The sequence below is a fragment of the Canis aureus genome, chromosome 25 (genome assembly GCF_053574225.1).
Source record: "Canis aureus isolate CA01 chromosome 25, VMU_Caureus_v.1.0, whole genome shotgun sequence".
NCBI lineage: Eukaryota > Metazoa > Chordata > Mammalia > Carnivora > Canidae > Canis > Canis aureus.
In genome coordinates, this window is record NC_135635.1 from 7,047,481 (window position 1) to 7,067,288 (window position 19,808).

General features: G+C 59.7%; 1 protein-coding gene across 10 annotated transcripts in view; it reads left to right on the forward strand.

The window, feature by feature from the left end:
• The window catches only part of HDAC7 (histone deacetylase 7), a 38,738-nt gene that overhangs the window by 13,079 nt on the left and 5,851 nt on the right, over positions 1-19,808 (forward strand). For 8 of the 10 annotated variants that reach the window (XM_077870320.1, XM_077870322.1, XM_077870313.1 and 5 more), the window contains exons 2-20: positions 4,564-4,614; positions 7,999-8,183; positions 8,321-8,411; positions 8,710-8,821; positions 9,851-9,966; positions 10,173-10,298; positions 10,607-10,698; positions 10,891-11,001; positions 11,153-11,333; positions 11,564-11,760; positions 12,007-12,180; positions 13,287-13,506; positions 15,024-15,157; positions 15,323-15,443; positions 15,694-15,743; positions 16,955-17,062; positions 18,322-18,377; positions 18,528-18,615; positions 19,666-19,785. In XM_077870320.1, coding sequence (XP_077726446.1) covers positions 8,046-8,183; positions 8,321-8,411; positions 8,710-8,821; positions 9,851-9,966; positions 10,173-10,298; positions 10,607-10,698; positions 10,891-11,001; positions 11,153-11,333; positions 11,564-11,760; positions 12,007-12,180; positions 13,287-13,506; positions 15,024-15,157; positions 15,323-15,443; positions 15,694-15,743; positions 16,955-17,062; positions 18,322-18,377; positions 18,528-18,615; positions 19,666-19,785 — 2,235 coding nt within the window. In that variant the 5' untranslated portion in view covers positions 4,564-4,614; positions 7,999-8,045. Of the gene's footprint in view, positions 1-3,260; positions 3,286-4,563; positions 4,615-7,998; positions 8,184-8,320; positions 8,412-8,709; positions 8,822-9,850; positions 9,967-10,172; positions 10,299-10,606; positions 10,699-10,890; positions 11,002-11,152; positions 11,334-11,563; positions 11,761-12,006; positions 12,181-13,286; positions 13,507-15,023; positions 15,158-15,322; positions 15,444-15,693; positions 15,744-16,954; positions 17,063-18,321; positions 18,378-18,527; positions 18,616-19,665; positions 19,786-19,808 lie in introns of those variants that run through there. The other 2 variants (XM_077870318.1, XM_077870315.1) reach the window with 2 other exon arrangements.

Genomic DNA, 19,808 nt, shown 5'->3' on the forward strand with positions numbered 1-19,808 from the left:
GCCTCGGGCAGAAGATGGACTGAAGAGGAGAGGGTGGGGTGGGGGGGACCAGATGCTGAAATGCTTTTGCCAGAAGGGAGGTCACCGCCAAGTTCTGGGACAAGTGGTATTAATCATGACTCCTGAGGGACCCCCTACCACCTACCTACCGTGTGCTGGGCGCTTCACACAGTGCTGCTAATCTCAGATGACCCCTTCCAAGTGCTTAGTCTTCTTGCCAGCCGGGCAGCCGAGGCTTGACCGGGTTACACTTGAGTCCCTGGCTCTCCCTGCCGGTCACTGGGGGATTCAGAGTTTGAACCCACATCCATCTGACCTCAAAGCCTCTGTGCCGTGGAGCCTTGATTCCATTACTTTGTGTGGCAGGAGTTTCTAGCCAGCTTGCAGCCAGCCCCCTGGGTTCTAGGTAAATCTGAGCAACAAGCAGCTTAATGCCAAGATAATGAGCAATCGAATTAATAATGAGCAAGAGAATTTCTGGAAGGTGAGGGAGAGATAAGAAACCATTATGAAAAAAGGGCTGATTCTAGGGAGGTTCCTGGGAGTTGGATGATTGAGAAAGTTTTTGTTTTAACACTTTTTGAGACTCTGAACCTTTTGCAGTATCTGCAAGTAGTCTATTTTTTAAATTTTTTTAAAAAGATTTTATTTATTTATTCATGATAGACACAGAGAGAGAGAGGCAGATGGAGAAGCAGGCTCCATGCAGGAGCCTGATGCAGGACTCGATCCCGGGTCTCTAGCATCACGCCCTGGGCCAAAGGCAGGCACTAAACTGCTGAGCCACCCAGGGAGCCCCCAATTTTTTATTTTTAAAAAATTGTGGACTGTATGTGAAACTCCTTGAAAGTGAGAACCGATTTCATTCCTATGTCCGTCTCCTCGGGCCCTGGAGCAGGGACCTCACATGCAAGTACTGGGTGCCTGCCCTCGGGGTGGCCTTCTTGGGTTTCCCAGCCCTGCTCTGGCCTGGCTGTACCGCTCACCTGCTGGGCCACTGTGCCCTAGCTCTTGCCTCCTCCTTGAAGTGAGAGTGTTGGCCCGAATAAGCTCTAAAGCCCCCTCATCAGCTCCTTATGTTCTCAGATTCTGTGACGGGAATGCCTTCCTTCGAGAAGAGCCTCTCCTTCATGCTCGGCGCTCACTCTGTCAGAAGGGCCTGGCAACCGTGATGTTCTTTCCCGTGTTTATTTATTCTTGGATCTTCCTGAAGCCGTTTCACCCCCAGCTTTCATCTTCTCTGCCAGCCCCCATGCAGAGTCAAGCTTTGTCCTGCTTGTGTCAGGGAAACAGAACCAGAGCCACGATGTGGGGGTGTGGAGGGAGCCAGCCCTGAACCCGGGCCCTGGCCTCCTGCCGCTGCCCGCTTTCCCCTTGCCCGCCAGGGCCCAGGCCTTCCTGCTACTCTGCCTCAGTGAATCAGGAGATCAGAAAGGTGGGGACAGCCTCAAAAAAGGCATCAGAGGCCTCGGCAGGGGGCTTCTGGGTGGCAGTGCTCCCAGGGAAGCCCTCCTCGTGACAGAGGGCCTGAAACACCTGGGAGAGCAGGTGAGCGGGCTGGGCTCACCTTTCCAGCCCCCTTGCGTGTGCCTTGGGGTGAAGTGACATCTGTGGGGTAGGGGAGGCCCAGGCCCACAAAGTAGGAGTGGGAGACCAGCTTGCATAGGTGTTCAGGGGGCCCTTCCGGCTGCCCTGGGGGTTTCTGAGAGCGGGGGTGGACCCACTGGGGCAGTATTTCTGGGGCTCTTTGGTTCTGTGCGAGGTCAGGTGTGCCAGTTTGGGAATATAACTCGGTAGGCCCAGGTGCCTCGGTGCCAAGTAAACAGCCTCTTCAGTCCAACTACAGTGGCTTCCAAAGGTAGAAATAGGGGGCAGCCAAGGAATCCAGAAAGGAGAGCTCTCCACCTTGGCTGGGAGCCATGCAGAGAAGGGTCTAGGCCTAGGTAGTGTTTAGTCCCATGAGTCCATTCACTCCTGATTTTGTCTCTCTGGCCCCAGAGTAGTGGTTAACAGCACCCTGAGAGGGGACAATGAGAAGTGTCTCCCAGATAAATCATTGCTAAGCCTGCACCTGCAGGGTGTTCACCCTGTGGGCTTAGTTCACCCATTAGCTGGGGTCCCTGAGATACGTTTCCTTTCTCTGGGACACAGGAGGTTTTATTTTTGTTGCTTTGGGCTCTTCGGAACTCAAAGGCCGTCAGCACAGAGCCAGGGAGTTGGGGGAGAAGCAGAACTTTTTCCAGGAATTGCTTTTGGAAGCAGCCCCTGTTGGCAACACGCGCACACACATGCGTGCGTGCTCCCAGCTTTTCTGAACACAGTTTCTATCATAGATCATCATCATAAAACAGCCCTTTGGGCTCAGTAATAAACACTCCAGAGTTCAGGGCCATTAGTTTTTCTCCTATCCAGAGAGTGCATGGTGTCCTGAATCCACGGTTACCAGGGGAGCAGGGCTTGGCTCTGCTCCCCAGCGTGGTTGCTGCTGACCAGCCTCAGGCAGGGACCGAGGGCATATAGGACAGAACTCCCAATGGGGCGGGGGGTGGCTGGAGGCGCCAACTCTGGGCCCGACACAGCCCATGGGAGCATAGTTCAGACACCTCTCCTGGGGGACCAGGTCCTGCCGAAGAAAGAGGCGGTCCCACGAGAGTGGGGGTTCCCACATCCCCGGGGAGACGATGCTGCCTCCCCCAACCAGTGTTCCTTGGGGCTCACAAACCTTGAGAAATCTTCATGCCACGTCCTAGGCAGGGGACCCAGCTGGGTGGGGGGGGGGGAGGTCCGTGACACCTGAGTTGCTCATTCCTAGTAGAGCCTGGCATGTGTGCAGCAAGGTGTTAGGAGCAGACGGGCACGGCTGGCGAGTGACCCCACGGAGAGCATCGTTAGTGGGGCGTTGAGGCGGTGGACACAGTGGGTGCTGTGGGAGGGCGCAGTAGGGAGGTCGGGGTGAGCTTCCGGAGGAAGCCAGGGGGCTGGTGCGCGCAGAGTTTGGATAGGTGGAGCCGTCCTTCCCCACCAAACGTCAGCATCTGGAGCTTGGGCACTGGTGTTTGAGGGCAGCCAGGGGGAGGCTCTCTGTGCCTAGAGCTGCCCCCTCCCCCAGCGGTGCCTGCCTGCAGGGAGTTCTCCTTTCTTCAGCTTCTGGAAGAGGAACTGTGGCTGCCCCTAAACACAGACCCAGAAGAGCAGCACCTGCCACTTGCTATTCAGACAGTATCCCTTCTGCCCCAGCGCTGGCTGGAGGAGGTCTTCTGTGTGTCCACCAAGTGCCACTTCCAGGTGACCTTCCAGCCTCCTGGACTCCTGTCCCCTCGGCCCTGAGCTGGGACAGCAGAAGGGAAAGGTGTCCGTCTTGGACAGGGGACCTCAGATCTCGTCTCTGTCCTTCCTACTCCAGTGAGCCGCTGGGCAACCTCGTGCCTCCCCCGCTGGCCGGCTTGCGACCTACCATGGGGTTTCATGGGTTCTGAATGGGAAGAGGGGGGCGGGTTCTGGTCTCGGCCTATGAGCTTGGGAGAGGTGACCATTTCCAAAAGGAAAGACTTCTATTTCAGATGATCCCCCCACCCCTCAAAAAAAGGCCGAGAGGTTCTTTCTTTCTTTCTTTCTTTCTTTCTTTCTTTCTTTCTTTCTTTCTTTCTTTCTTTCTTTCTTTCTTTCTTTCCTTCTTTCTTTCTTTCCTTCTTTCTTTCTTTCTCTCTCTCTCTCTTTCTTTCTTTCTTCTTTTTTTAAGTTTTTATTTATTTATTCATGAGAGAGACAGAGACACAGGCAGAGGGAGAAGGAGGTTTCCTATGGGGAACCTGATGTGGGACTTGATCCCAGGACCCTGGGATCATGACCTGAGCCAAAGGCAGATGCTCAACCACTGAGCCACCCAGGTGCCCCGAGAGGTTCTTATCTATGGGAGCAAGAGGCTGCAGGACACGGGACAGGGCAGCAGGAGGAAAGGGATTCCTTGGCTGTCTTCCAGACCTGCTACTTCACAGCTCCCACCATTTCTGGCTTGACCTTCAGGCCATGATCCAGTCCCTCCCCAACTGTGGAAGGCTCCCCATTCCCACCTGCTCCTATCTGCTCCCACCTGGGAAGCCTCTGAGCAGCCCCCGGCTACCCTTCCCTGGGCCTGCCTGCTTCTCCCCATCTCCCTCCTGGTAGCCTCACCAGCCGCACTCTCCCACCTCTGGCCACCCCTCCTCTTGCCCTTTGGGGTATGAGAGCCCGGGCCCTAGAAGGATGGTATCTGAGCACATCTATGAGGGCTGAAGGCACTGTTGGGTGGACTGGGCTGCAGCAAGGCGGATGCCTGAGTCACTGCGTGAGCTGGATAAAGAAGAGAGGGCTGGCAGGTGCTTTCATAGGGCATGGGAATTTGAGGAAAAGAATGGGGCGCAGTCCTCGCTTTTTGGTTAGTTTCTGATGTGGGTGCTGGGTTTGGGGTGCTGAGGCTGGAGTGGGGCCTCTTGCTGGGGCAGGAAGCCCGTCTGGCCCGGCCCTCTCACCCCTTCCCCACCCCTTCCCTGCAGCCCCTTCATGCCCTCTCTCTTCTCTCTACAGATGGGACCCAGGTGAGCCCGGGTGCCCACTGCCCCAGGTCCCCTGGCACAGGTAAGAGGCGGGCCTGAGGGAGCCCATGGTGGGGAGTGCCACATGAGGCTGCAGAGGACATAGGAAGGGCAAGGAGCTGAGGGGCGAGAGAAGCAGGGTAGCCAGCTGATGGGTCCGAGGGTTGGGAGGTCGGGGTTCCATGCAGGGGGTGTGGTGAGGAGTGGGGTAAGAGGGGGCACCTCTGGGTCTTGGCTGGTCCCACTGCTGGGGAGCACAACAGGAAAAGGAAAGGCAGGATGCTCTTCTTGTCCTTGCTGGCTGCAGTGAAACAGGAAGGCAAGTAGGAAGCTGAAGTTTACACTCAGACCCCCGCCTCGCATCAGGCTCTGGGCGAGGCGCCTGCTTCTTGTCTGTTGGCTGCAGTCCTCAGCCGGGCCCTGCAAAGTGGGCACGGCAGCCCTCGCAGGTGGAAATGCCCCCTGCTGCCCAGGTGGGAGGGGAAGGACCCCTCCCCCTCGTTCTCTCCGTGCCCCTCGCCTCCTCTGCTGATGGGCTGCGCTGGGACTTCGGCTGCAGCCTGGTTCAGGACGTGCCGGCGGGGCTGGGGCTGGAGTGGCTCACGGCTGCCCCTCTTTAACCCCTGCCGGTGTCCACGGAGGGCCTGCTGGCTGCCTGGCGCCTAACGGTTAGGTATGGCAGGGAGAAGCGAAGGCCTGCACCCTCTTTGCGTCACTCCTGGTTGTCCAAAAGCTTATAGGAAGGTTGGGGAGATAGGACACACCAATAAAAAGGGAAACCGGAGTAGAACCCAGAATGTAACCAGTGCCAAGGGAGGGCACAACAGAAATATTAAATTCACACCTGTTGTCGTCATGTAGTCCTCCTACACGTGTAATAACCAAAAAAAAAAAAAAAAAAGAAAAAAGAAAAGAAAAGAAATTGGAAAAAGAAACACTGATGAACCTCCTCTCTGTGCCAGGACACCTTCCTGGGCATTTTAGAGGGGGACGGATACAGCGACTGATTCATTGATTCAACCAGTATTTACTCGGTTCTTGTCACGTGCCAGGTACTGTTCTAGGTGCTGGGATAGTGAGAAATGTACAAACCAGGTTCCTGCCCTTGGAGCTGAACTGCGGTACCTGCCCATGCTGGGCTTACAGGGCACCGACCTGCCAGCGGGATTGGAATCCAGAGGCAGGAGGGACGCGGGGCCGTGGGCCGAGTGCAGGGAAGAGGGAAGATTGGTAGGAAGGGTAGGATATAGAAAAGTAGAATCCGAGTGCCCAGGACGGTCCCGCCGGCGGGGGGTGGGGGTGGGGGTGGGGAGTGGGTCATGGAGTAAAAGCTCACAGGTAAGTAAAAGGTATGTGGGCTTGTGACGGGATAGGAGCTGGTGGCAGAGACGAAGGGCTGTCTTCAGATGTAGGAGACAAAGAGAAGCTGGCTTAGCACCAGGGAGGGGAGACCCCCAAATGCTAAATGATCCCAAGCTGTGTTCTCTGGGGTGCCAGCGGGGCTCCTCCCAAATTCTTGGCAGCCTTGTGCTCTGGAGGCCGTGGCGCCCCGTGCTCAGAGGGAGGGATGGGGCCTCTCACTCTGTGTCAGGCTAAAGCAGCTAGCACCGTGTGCTGTGGCCTGCTTTGGGGTCTCTGAAGTCCCTCTTACATCGTCAGGAGAGTTACCCCAGGAAGCCAGGACACCTAAGACCCTTAGGTGGGAGATCTAAGATCCTTCCTGGCAGGAGTGTGTTAAGGGAGTGTGTTATCAGAGGTCTGGATTCAAGTGGAATGAGAATCCGGGTTCCCCGGGTGGATGCATGAACGAGGGATGGGGACGTGGAAGCCGTGTGTCGCCTGCTGCAGGGCTCATCTGGGGGCACAGCCGTCCCCTCTGGCCTCTTGATATCTGGAGAGTCGTGTGGGCACCTCCCTGCGCGGCTCCTCTCTTGTCTCTATCTCACGATCAGAGAATGTTAGAACGGATGCCCCTTAGCAGCAGCCCACTGCAGACCCCTCTTCCTTTGTCCAGTGAGAACCCCCCATGAGGGGTGGTGACTTCCTGAACGTCCATGGGAAAATGGAGGCAGAGCACTGGCCTTGGCAGGACCAGAACCCATGCTCACTGTGCCTCTCGCCTGGCGGCTTTGGAGAGGTCCCTTCCGCTGAGCCTCAGTTTCCACATTTGGGGTAATGGAGTAGCGATAACCACCTCCCAGGGCCTATGGGGGTTTCAGGGTGAAAGGGCTTTGCAGACGTGCCTGCACCTGTGCTTGCATTTAAGGTAACGGGGAGTAACGGTTGAATTGGGCCCGGAGACTGTTCTCTGGCTCCCCGGCTGGTGCTCCATCACGGTGCCTTCTGGCCGCCCTGAGCCTTGGGTGCAGAGGCAGCCTGTGGCTGCCCTGACGGGGGGTGCCTAGCGTTGTTGGATGAGCTGAAGGAGGCCTCTCCGGAAAGGTTTCCCCAGTTGGGTGCTCTGTCCTAGGGCACCTGCTCTCACCCCCACTGCTTCCCCTTCTCCACGATAATGGCCCTGCAGACACTCTACCTCCGAGCATCTCCAGCTGCTCCATCCAGCCTGCCCAGCTGGCTGTGTGGGCATAGAACCCGGTCTGGTGGCTAGTTATAAATAGCTCCTGCCCCCACGGCCTTGGGAAGGTACTCCTGGGTGTGGGTGCAGGACACTCGAGAAGAGGCGGCTGAGCTTGAGGGAACCCGGAGCAGGCCCCCAGGGCACAGGGACAGTGAGCTGTGCAGGGCTGTGCAGGCTCAGGGTGGTGGGCCAGGGCTGGCTGTAGGTTTAAGGAACTCTCTCTCTTTTTTAAAAGTTTTTATTTATTTATTCATGAGAGACACAGACACAGGCAGAGACAGAAGCAGAGGGAGGAGCAGGCTCCGTGTGGGGAGCCTGATGCGGGGCTGGATCCAGGATCCCGGGATCACACCCTGAGCCCAAGGCAGACCCCCAACTGCTCAGCCACCCGGGTGTCCCAAGGAACTGTCTCTTCATCCTGTGGCCTAGGATTGAGTATGGGAGGGTGGCCACTGGGAGAGCCCCTGAGGCCCTCTGGGGTTGGAGGCTGAACAAAGGGGACTGCTTGCCGGGGGGATGGCTGTCTTTGAGCGTGGTTCATTAGGGGACGGCCTGGCCAAATTCACTCCAGCAGAGAAGGGAAGGAGATGACGGGGCCTAGAATGTTCCCCCATAGGGCTTGCAGCCCATCACCGTATCCTCCCAGCTCCCGCCCTGGAGAGGCAACACGTTTAGTGGAAAAGCAGTGCTCGGAGTCAGAAGGCGCCGTTGGGGCACTACCTCCGAACATGGTACATGACCACGTGGTTACATCACCTCCTTCCACCTGTAAAAGGGAACCAGACTCCCCTACCTCGTGCGTACAGGCGGCCCAGCGGGCCTCACCGTGCCCTCTCTGTGCGCCCGCAGGCCTCCCCAGGCCCCGTGCAGACACGCCAGGCCCTCAGCCCCAGCCCATGGACCTGCGGGTGGGCCAGCGGCCCCCGGTGGAGCCCCCGCCCGAGCCCGCGCTGTTGGCCCTGCAGCATCCCCAGCGCCTGCACCACCACCTGTTCTTCGCAGGCCTGCAGCAGCGCTCAGCGGAGCCCATGAGGGTAAAGTCAGAGCTCCCCGCACACGAGGCGGCCTCGAGCTCAGCCCCCAGCCCCCCGCCCTCCCTCCAGCCTCCCGAGACCCTCAGCTCAGTCTCCAACTCCTTGCCCCTTCCCCGGGCGGCCGGCCCTGCCCACAGCTCCCCATGGACACGCCGGGGCCCCAGCTGCAGGTGGGGCGGCAGGAGCAAGAGCTGCGGCAGCTTCTCAATAAAGACAAGAGCAAGCGAAGTAAGGATGGAGGCCTCCCGGGCCTGGTGTCCCCGGCCTGGCCGCGTGGGCGCGCGGGGGCGGGGGTGGGAGCCACGCAGGCCTGGGCCTCCCTGTGCTCGCTGGGCTCTGCTTGTGAATGGGGGGGGGGAGTCTGGAGGCTTCGAGGAAGGGGGTGGGGCCTCAGGCTTGGCTCTTGCCTGGAACTTCAGGGGTGGATGGGCAATGGGCAGACAGTGTGCCAGGGAGGCCACCGTCCACCCACCCCCAGCCCACTCAGGATTTTCTCCTCCGCCCTCCCGCCCGCCTCCCCCCATAGGTGCCGTAGCCAGCAGCGTGGTCAAGCAGAAGCTGGCAGAGGTGATTCTTAAGAAACAGCAGGCAGCCCTAGAGAGAACAGTCCATCCCAGTAGCCCCAGCATTCCCTACAGGTAACACTCTGCTGTCTTGTGTCCCTGCCATGCCCCCTCCTCCCGAAGTGTCAACCAGTGAGCCCTCATACTTGCTCCCTCTGCCTCCCAGCTGCCCGTCACCAGACCCTTACCCCTCACCTCAAACTGTAATGCTGCCCCAGGCCCTCTCCTCCCACCTGACACCTGCCTCCTTTTCTCCTGTGACTCTCTCCGCACCCCACCTGAAGCCCATCCTAGCTGCCCACCCTGCCACAGCCATACTACGCTTGCTTGCTGCTTCCTATATGAGTCCCTTGTCTCTCTTTCTTTTATTTTTTATTTTTTTAAAAGATTTTATTTATTTATTCATGAGAGACAGAGAGAGAGAGAGGCAGAGACACAGGCAGAGGGAGAAGCAGGCTCCATGCAGGGAGCCTGACGTGGGACTCGATCCCAGGTCTCCAGGATCGGGCCCTGGGGCTGAAGGCGGCGCTAAACCGCGGAGCCACCTGGGCTGCCCTCTCTCTTCCTTTTAAAAGATTTTATTTATTCATGAGAAACACACAGAGAAAGAGAGGCAGAGACACAGGCAGAGGGAGAAGCAGGCTCCCTGCAGGGAGCCTGATGCGGGACTCGATCCCGGGACCCTGGGATCACAGCCTGAGCCAAAGGCAGACTGGACCCCTGGGCCACCCAGGTGTCCTATCCCTTCTCTCTTTATGACTTCCCCTGAGCACAAAAGTATCCTGATCCCTAGAGTAGTTTCCTCCCACAGGAGACAGAGGCCCCAGGGTGACTGGCCCTCACCCCAACCCTGGGACCGTGGCTCCCATGCCTGGATCAGAGGCCTGCACTGCAGGCTGCCGGGATGGGGGGTGGCCCGGTGCTGCCACCTGGAGATGGCCCCTATTCTTGCGGCCGCACGCACAACCCCTGGCCCTGTCAGCTGCTGCCTCCCCTAGCAGGTCCTGGGGGCCCATGCTCAGAAAGGGCCCTTGCAGAGCCCTTGGCTGCCAGGCCTCTGGGCATCCCTGCCCCTCTGAAGCCGGCTTGGCTTTAACTCCACAGAACTCTCGAGCCCTTGGAGACGGAAGGAGCTGCTCGCTCTATGCTCAGCAGCTTTCTGCCTCCTGTGCCCAGCCTCCCCAATGACCCCCCGGAGCACTTCCCTCTCCGAAAGACAGGTGAGTGGGACAGGCAGGTGGAGGCGTTCCGGGGGTGGGGGTTAGAGGGGCAGGACATGGGTGGGGAGTGTGGACGGTCGGAGAGGGCAGCAGAAGGTCGGCCCACAGTGCTTGTCTCCCTGACCCTGCCTTCTCTTGCCTTAACTCGGAGGTGAGCAGGAGGGAGGAGGGTGGTGTGGGGCCAAGTAACGCTGGTGCTCCCGCAGTCTCTGAGCCCAACCTGAAGCTGCGCTACAAGCCCAAGAAGTCCCTGGAACGGAGGAAGAATCCGCTGCTCAGAAAGGAGAGCGCCCCGCCCAGTCTCCGGCGGCGGCCCGCAGAGACCCTGGGTGGTAAGGGGCCGCAGGGTGGGCGGAGGTGGCCCTGGTGTCCCTCTGGGTCAGGTCCCGCCCGCACAGGGCTGCAGTGCGTGGTTCCAGAGGATGTGTCCTACACGCTTGCGGGGGCGCCGAGTTGGGGCTGCAAGCCAGCCCCTGCTCCGCTGGCTACCCTGACGTCTGCCCAGAAGAAGGGGCACCTTAACAATGTGCCCAAAGGCGCTGGAGGCTAGCGGCGGCCTGCCTGCTTCCTGCTGTCCTGGGAAGGGGGACTGGCCCTGTTCTCCGGGCCCTGGGCCCTGACTGCGCATCCCCGCCCCCAGACTCCTCCCCGAGCAGCAGCAGCACGCCAGCGTCAGGCTGCAGTTCCCCTAATGACAGCGAGCATGGCCCCAACCCCGTCCTGGGCTCCGAGGTAAGGCCACGCCAGGCTGGGCTCTGCGGGGGCAGTTCTGAGGCTCAGCCTTCCTCACAGCGAGCAGCCCTCACCGAGCTGGGGCCGCAGGGTGTGGGCAGCCTGGACCTGAGCCTCCTGGGGCTTCTGGGGAAGGCAGGCCTAGGGGTAGAGGTCTGGGACCAGTGACCCCTGCCCTGCTCCCCATGGCAGGCGCTCTTGGGCCAGCGGCTGCGGCTGCAGGAGACCTCTCTGGCCCCGTTCGCCTTGCCGACAGTGTCCTTGCTGCCCGCAATCACGCTGGGGCTGCCCGCCCCTGCCAGGGTGAGTGGCTGAGGCGCCCTCCCCCACTGCGAGCCCCCAGCTTCTGTCGCTCCCTCCTCCTCCCCCCTCCCCCCAGCATCTCCACTGCTCTCTGCGGGGGGGATCGTCCCCCCCCCCATGCCCACTGTGACTCCTTCCTGCCTCTCCGCAGGCTGATGCTGACCGCAGGACCCATCCGACTCTGGGCCCTCGGGGGCCGGTCCTGGGGGGCCCCCATGCTCCCCTCTTCCTGCCCCATGGCTTGGAGCCCGAGGCTGGGGGCGCCTTGCCCTCTCGACTGCAGCCCATTCTCCTCTTGGATCCCTCCGTTTCTCACACCCCTCTGCTGACGGGTGAGTTCCAGGGCTTCTCCAGGGGAGGGGCTGGTCCCTGCATCCTGCTCAGGGCCCAGCTGGGGAAGGGGCCTCCGGCCCCTTGTGCAGCGCCCCATCCTGCGCGTCTCCCTGCTGAGCCCCTGCCCCTCTTCTCCCCACCCCGACCGCCACTCCCCCCTGCCTCTGCTGCCTTCCATTCCTCCCTTTGGTTCCCTCCTTATGCCCCACCCCCACCCCGTTCTTTCCAGTGCCCGGGCTTGGGCCCCTGCCCTTCCACTTTGCCCAGTCCCTACTGACCACCGAGCGGCTCTCTGGGTCGGGCCTCCACCGGCCACTAAGCCGGACCCGCTCAGAGCCCCTGCCCCCAAGCGCCACCGCCCCCCCACCGCTGGGCCCCCTGCAGCCCCGCCTGGACCGGCTCAAACCGCACGTCCAGCTGATCAAGGTGAGGGGAACTGGCTAGGGGAGGTGATGAGGGGTTGCTTCAGTGGGGCCCTAGGGAATGAAAGAAGGGGAGGCTTAGGAAGGGCTGGGACTTGGAGGGCCAGAGAGAGTATATGGCTCCTGAGGGCCAAGAGCTGCGTGGCCGCTCAAGTCCCAGCAAGATGAGTGGCCACCCAGCCCAGGCCACCAGGGCCCGCCACACCCTGCCTTCCAGCCTGGCTTCTCAGTGGGTATCTCCCCTCCCCAGAGGCCAGCCAAGCCAAGTGAGAAGCCCCGACTGCGGCAGATACCCTCCGCTGAGGACCTGGAGACAGATGGTGGGGGAGTGGTGTCAGTGGGGGATGACGGCCTGGAACACAGGGAGTCAAGCCATGGGCAGCACGACACCAGAGGCCCGGCTGCTCTCCAGCAGCACCAGCAGGTAGGGCGGTGCCCGCGTCCCTGGGAGGGTGTAGTCGGGAGACTCTGGGACCTGGCATAGATGGAAGGGGCGGAGCTAGGTTATCGGTGCAGGAGACAACTCTGGGACCCATGGTTGTCCTTCCAGAGCCACACCAAGGTGCAGACACACACGTACCCATGCACACGGGTGCATACATACGCTTACACCCTCTGGCAGCCTGCCAGTCTCAGCGCGGGGAGCCACGTCCCTTGTCCAGTGGTGAGGCTGGCCTTTCACAGAGCGGTGCACATCCCTGCCCTAGTACCTCTCCCCTGTGACTGGTTGTACCGTGTCCAAGAAGGGGGCCGGGACAGGAAATGGGGCAGAGCCAGGCACCAATGCTTCAGCCAAGGTGCTCTCACAGTGTGAGTCAGGCCGTGGGGTATGAGTTTGCGAGGGCTGCTATAACAAGTACTACAGACCAGGTGCCGAAAATGCAGGAAATTTTCTCCAGCTTCTGGAGGCTAGAAGGTGGACACCGGGGTTAGTTCTTTCCGAGAGCTCTTCCGGGCCTCTCTCTTCGGCTGTAGATGGCTATTTTCTCCCTGTGTCCTCACATCATCTTCCCCCTATGCCTGCCTGTGTCCAACTTTTCCCTTTTTATAAGGACAAAAGTCGTATCGGATGGAGGCGCACCCTAATGACCTCATTTTAACTTGATTACCTCTGTAACCACCTGTCTCCAAATAAGGTCACATTCTGAGGTACTGGGGCAGGGCTCAGGACTTTGTTGAATAGGAAGTGGCGGGGACACAACTCAGCCCATGGCACGTGGCAACAGTCCACACGTGTGCAGTGACTCACGCAGGTCCCTGTGTCCCTGGGCAGTTGGCCCGAGGCCCTTTACCTGGGTTCTGGCTTTGGAGTCCCAAGGGTCCAAAGAACTCTAGTGGCACAGGGTGGTCATTCTGGGGTGGTGCCGAGGGTTCCGAGATCAAAAGCCAAAGCCCAGCCAGGAGGCAGGGCTAGAAGCATCCTGGAATCTCTCCCGGAAGGGGCCTGCCTGGAGGTTTCCAAGGTCTTGGGCAGAAGCACATGGAGCAGAATCCGGAGTTCTGGAGACTGAGGCCCCTTGCGTTCATCAGGTGTTCCTGTGGGAGCAGCAGCGACTGGCTGGACGGCTCCCCCGGGGGGGAACTGGGGACTCTGTGCTGCTTCCCCTGGCCCAGGGCAGTCACCGGCCCTTGTCCAGGGCTCAGTCGTCCCCGGCTGCGCCTGCCTCCCTGCCGACTCCAGAGCCCGCCAGTCAGGCCCGTGTCCTGCCCAGCTCAGAAACACCTGCCAGGACCCTGCCGTTCACCACAGGTAAGGCCTAGATCAGAGTGAGGCAGGACAAGGCTGGGAGCACACAGGGGCCCGGGCACAAGTCCGTGTCGTGTCATGACGCCCCTCAGGACGTTCTCGGAGGCTACAGAGCGCTCTCTTGGCCCTGTTAGATCCGCGTGGCATCCACGGCGCAGGCCGAGTGGGTGGTCGTCCTCGTTTTGCAGACGAGGAGACCTGGGTTCGGGAAACCAAGGTGACAGGCTCACGGTCAAAGAGCAAGCTGCCGGTGGAGCCAGGTTAAGAACCCGCGTCCCCTGACCACTAGTTCAGACCTTTAAAAATACTTATTACGGCTGTTCTGTTTGCAAAAAAAAGAGCTCCAGAGCATTTTTGAAACATTGAAAAATACAGAAGTACCTAAGAATAAAATAAAAATCACCAGCCAGCATCCCACCACCCCGGGCAGCCTCTCCTGAAGCTGCTGTAGTTCAGCGCCACCTTCGTCCCCGCTGTACACAGATACTGTGCGCACACTTGTGTGTTGTGCCCCACTTTGTTCTGTGAGATGTTACAGGTGCATCATGATACAATTAACCTTTATTTATTTTTTTATTTTTTTAAAGATTTAATTTATTCATGAGAGACACAGAAAGAGAGGCAGAGACATAGGCAGAGGGAGAAGCAGGCTCCATGCAGGGAGCCCGATGTGGGACTCGATCCTGGGACTCCGGGATCACAACCGGAGCCAAAGGCAGACACTCAACTGCTGAGCCACAATTAACCTTTAAAAGCAAGATTTTCGTAGCGTTTCATCACAGTATTTTATTTATTTATTCTTTTGAAGATTTGTTACGGGGTTGAACAGCTAGGTGGTTACTGATTTTTTTTCTTCCTGGTGTGAATTCACTTGTTCCTAAATCTTCACTCGTTCCCTGGCATTGTTTCCGAGGGCTGCTCTTAAGGAGTGGCATCCCTGGGTCAAGTGATGTGAGCATTTTGAAGATCCCGATGTCCCGAGGCGTGCTGACAGAGACCCACCCGCCTGCGCAGGGCCCTCTAGGCGTCCCGCTGGTCGGGCTGAAACAGTCACTTCCCCAAAACTGCATCTGTCTTGTCACATGGCCCCAGGTCACTGTGGGCTTCCCAGCTCTTGGTTTGGGGGTTTCTGAGGAATTCTCTCTCTTCTCATTGCCTGTTGGCAGCCTGTCTGGGTCATGACATCCAGGGTGAGACCCCGTTAGGCTGTGAGCTCTTGAGGTCTTGGTAGCCATCCCGAGTCATGCGAGGAGGGCCAGTGTGGCAGGAAGGCAGGGGCTGTATGGCAGCAGTGTTGGCTGGGGCATGTGGGGCGGGGAGATGCTGAGGCTGCCCGGGTAAGAGGCTGGGGTGTGTGGTATGAAGGGCCGAGGGGCAGGATGGGGTATGCAGCACTGTGTGTGTGTGTGTGGGGGGGGTTCAGGTCAGCCTGTACGTGGGTGTGAGTGTGTGCAGCCATGCAATGGAGGGGAGGTGCCGGGGCTTCCCCGGGCCTGGGCCCTGAGCTGGGCTCTCGGCAGGGTTGGTCTACGACTCGGTGATGCTGAAGCACCAGTGTTCCTGCGGGGACAACAGCAGGCACCCGGAGCACGCGGGCCGCATCCAGAGCATCTGGTCCCGGCTGCAGGAGCGGGGCCTCCGGAGCCAGTGCGAGGTGAGGATGCAGGGTGGGGGCTGCGCAACTGGACGAGGCAGGCGTGTAATGGAAGGAAGGGGGTGGGAGGCCCCGGAGCCAGTGTGAGCGGCGGGCCCGGCGGGTGGTGGTCACGGCGGGGAGGCGGCGAGCAGGGGCTCAGGAGCTCTGCGCACCCTCCCTCAGTGTCTCCGGGGCCGGAAGGCCTCCCTGGAGGAGCTGCAGTCGGTGCACTCGGAGCGGCACGTGCTCCTCTACGGCACCAACCCGCTCAGTCGCCTCAAACTGGACAACGGGAAGCTGGCAGGTAGGAGCCCAGGGGCGCCTGGGACCTGCACTTGTCCCCTGACCCACCCAGTCCACCCGTGCCCTGTGTTCTCTTGTCCCGGCTCCACGCAGCCTGTCCCTCCAGCATCCTGGGTGTCCCCACCCCTCCCTGGTCCCCCTGCTGTCCCCCACCCTGTGCACCCACCTCCAGCCCTCTTCAGGGCTCTCTGCTCCCAGGCAGGCCGGGGCCGAGGGGCTTCAGCTCACACACACTGGGCCTCTCCCCACAGGGCTCCTGGCACAGCGGATGTTTGTGATGCTGCCGTGTGGTGGGGTAGGGGTAAGTGTGCCCGGGGGGTCTTGAGCGGCCATTGCCATGGGTTCTCGGAGCTTCCCCCTTCTGTTCTCCCAGGCCCGGCCCCTACCTGCTTGTTCTTGTGGTCCTGCCAGACCCACTGGGCCAGGGGCTCTCCCCTAATGCTCCTCTGCCGACTAGAAGCTCCCTATGGACAGGTGTGTCCTCCACCCATCAGTGTCTCCTGAGTGGGGGGCCCTTTGGCTTGCACCTAGAAGGTGTTTGGTAAATGCTGAGTGAGGCTCAAGGAGCAGGGGATCGTCTCCCTTTGTAAGACCCTGGTGGTGGTCGGGATCCACCCTTCCTCACACGCCGGCCTGGCCTCCGGGGATGTGGGGGTGCCTCCAGTGTCCTCGGTGACCCAGGCCGTTCTCTCCCCCAGCCCGGCGTCCCCTCGTCCCCGTTCAGTCTGCTTAGGGGGCTCCCTGCCTCCTCTGGTGGTGCCCCTGCCAGGATGTGGGGGCAGGGGACGGAGGCCTAGTTTTGGAGGGAAGTGGGAGCCGTAGCTGGGGGGCTGTTTGGGAGCCAGTCAGTGCCCTGTTCACAACTTCCCATTTCTTGCCACTTTCTGATTTTTCCAACTGTTGTTGCTTCTGTTTTCTCCTCCCTCCTCTCCCTCTGTCTCTCTCTCTCTCTCTCTTTCTCCAGCCTCTTGCGACTCTCTCTGCCTTCCTCGCCTCTCTTGGTCCGCCTCGCCCTCCCCATCTCCCCATCATGCCCCCCGGCCCCTCCCTAGCCTTGAGGCCCAGGGACTGGGTTTGGGGGGCCTCCCAGCCTGGGCTAGGGGCCCTGAGTGGAAGACAGTGGTGCAGACGGCCCCTCGAGCTCCGACCGTCCCGCAGGGCCTGAGCAGAGTCAGCTGGGGCTTAAAACCCCCTCCCGGTCCAAACCCCAAGTCCCGCCCAGGTAACGCCATGCCCCCTCCTCTGACCGGGGAGGCAGGCGCGATGCTGCCGGCAGAGTGCTGGCCACATACGGGCTGGTGATATGGACTGAAGCTGGGAAGGAGAAGTCATGCTGGGATTGGGGGACACAGGAGGCCTTGCCTTTGGGTGGTGGGGCACTGGGGAGGCAGCACTGTCTGCCCAGCTCCCTGCCCCTGGGGTCCTGGCCGTGGGGTGGGCACCGCCCAAGTGGGCCCTGGCTCCTGTGGGGCGGGCCTCGGATGATGCAGGCCCTGACTCTGGCCCCCACAGGTGGATACCGATACCATTTGGAATGAGCTGCACTCCTCCAACGCAGCCCGCTGGGCCGCCGGCAGCGTCACCGACCTCGCCTTCAAAGTAGCTTCCCGTGAGCTAAAGGTAGGAGGTTGGAGTGGAAAGTGGGTAAGCCACAGAGGACGTAGCAGGACGCGGGGCAGAGGGGAAGGCCAGACCCAGAGCCCTAGGCCTCTCGCTCCTCCTGCCTGGATATCCCCACAGGGTTTTGGAAGGGAAATTGAGAGCTCTGGGACCAAGCTGAGACTCGAACCTTTATGCTTGTCCTGGTGCTGTTGGGTAGGGAGTCAAGCTACTGGTCTGTAAGAGAGCCAGGGTCCTAATTATTCAGGATCACTTAACACACAGACCTGCTGTGTGACCACTGGGAGGCTGCACAGCATCTCTGGACCTTTGTCCATTGGCAGATTGGTCCTTGGCAATCCTGAGGTCTTTCTGGTTTTGTTTTTAAAAGATTTTATTTATTTATTCATGAGAGACACAGAGAGAGAGGCAGAGACACAGGCAGAGGGAGAAGCAGGCTCCCTGCAGGGGGCCCGTTGCGGGACTCGATCCCGGGACCCTAGGATCACGACCTGAGCCAAGGGCAGACGCTCAACCACCCAGGTGTCCTTTTATTTATTTATTTTTTTAAGATTTTATTTATGGCAATCCCAAAGTTTTATAGCTAGGGTTGGTGCCTGTGCGTGTTTGCTCTGGGCTGAGCGCCTTACAGGGGCTTGTGCTGAGGCCCGCACCCCGCACTGTTGAAGTTGAAGAGCTCACAGCCCAGGGTGCTCACCTGTTCAGCGTCCTGGCTCCTCCTCGGGGATGGGGAGGGGGGCATGCAATCCAGAGCTCAGTGCTGAGCTTTAAGGTCGGGCTTCACCCCTTTACAAGTGAGCAGCTTCCCATAGTTATTTCACTTGCCCAAGCTTCAGATTTCTCCTCAGCTGTGAACTGGAGACAGTCACGTCTGTCTTCTGGAGGTGTTGTGAGGACTAGATGACATTTAGCTCAGAGAGATGTCAGGATGAAGTCCTGCGTTTATAGAGTGCCGGGGCCCCGTGCTGGCCGTGTAGCTTTTACCCAACAAATAGTAGCTGTTGGTATGAAGTGATAAGAGGCAGGACACTCCCGGGTGGGGGGTTTGTGTTCACGGCCAGCCTAAAAGCAGAGGATGTGCGGCCTGGGGGGCCAAGCCCCGGGGCGCCTCAGATCCAGCCTGGCCACGTTCAGAGCTGCAGACAGCTAGTGTCCTATGGCCTCTACTCAAGGGATGAGCCTGGGATTGTGGGCAGCTTCATGGAGATGTGGGTCCAGGTGCGGGCCGTTTGGCTGACAAGCATTCTTTCTGTTTCCAGAATGGTTTTGCTGTGGTTCGGCCCCCAGGACACCATGCAGACCATTCCACGGCCATGTAAGGCCGGGGGGAGGCTTGGATGGGTGTGAGATGGGGGGCATTCCCCCTCCGTCCCCTGAGCCCTCTGGGGCTAGGAGGCTGGAGAGGTGGAGACATGAGGTGGGGTAGCGGGGATGGGCTCTCAGAGCCTCTCTCTCCTCCTCCCAGGGGCTTCTGCTTCTTCAACTCCGTGGCCATCGCCTGCCGGCAGCTTCAACAACAGGGCAAGGCCAGCAAGATCCTTATCATGGACTGGGTAGGTCCCGGTTCCTAGCCCCTTCGAATCCGAGAGCCCAGTGGAAAGAGCCCTGAGCCTGGCATCGGAGGGTCTGGCTTCCTGTTTCTAGTTCCACGTTAGCCTCCTGAGCCTCCACTTCCCTCTGTAAAATGAGGGCGAAGATAAGCCCCACATGGGGGGGGCTGCCGGGAGGCCCTCAACCATCACAGACTCCCACAGCAGGAGAGCCTTTCGAATGCTCTTCGGCCTCCACTGGCTTCTTCCTGCGGATATCATAATTGCCACATGTCCCGTCCAATCCCAGTAGTAGCCGGTAACCTCAGCGTGTCCCCAGTCACGTCCAGACACGGCCGTTTGACCTGCGATGTGTTTGATTCTAACTGTAGCCTGGTTTCCGATGAGGAATGTGAGCTCAGAGAGGTTAAGTATCTCACACATAGCCACACATCTCGTAACTCCCGAGACTGGGATTTGAACCCACTTAGCTCTGGAGTCCATGGATCTAACCAAGCCGTAGCACTCTGCACCAACATCTGTAAATGGGGCGTTCCTCTGCAGAGGTTGAAGACAGCGGAGGAACTCTCCACACTTGTGCCCACGCACCATCCTGTGACTTATTACCAAGTGTCGGGCCACAGCTCTTCCTAGGGGCAGGCCTGGGCCTCATGGACCCGCCCCTCCGTAAGCAAGCTGGCTTTCTGGTCACGGGCACCACTCTATGACCTTGGACAAGACACAGTGGCGGAGGTCCCTGGCACGCGTCGTCCTGGACTCTTCTGTCTTGTGCCATACATTTCTTGCTCCCGCTGGCTGGCCGGCCCTTGGCAGGCCTCCTTCCCCCTTCAAGGGTCTCAGGGGATCTCCGCCCATGTCCAGGATTGTGCACACACATGTGCACACTTGGGAGAGGCTGAGGCCCAGACTTGGGAGCCCTTAACAGCGGTCCTTACTCCTGGTCTCGGGACCCGACCCTCAGAAGAGGGCCCCTCAGAACCCTTCCGGCCTGCACCTGTCTCCGTCCGTGTGCTTTCAGGACTTCCCTGACCCTTCGTCCCTCTCCCCGCACAGGACGTTCACCACGGCAACGGCACCCAGCAGACCTTCTACCAAGACCCCAGTGTGCTCTACATCTCCCTGCATCGCCATGATGATGGCAACTTCTTCCCCGGCAGCGGGGCCGTGGATGAGGTAACGACACGCTCCCTTCCAGC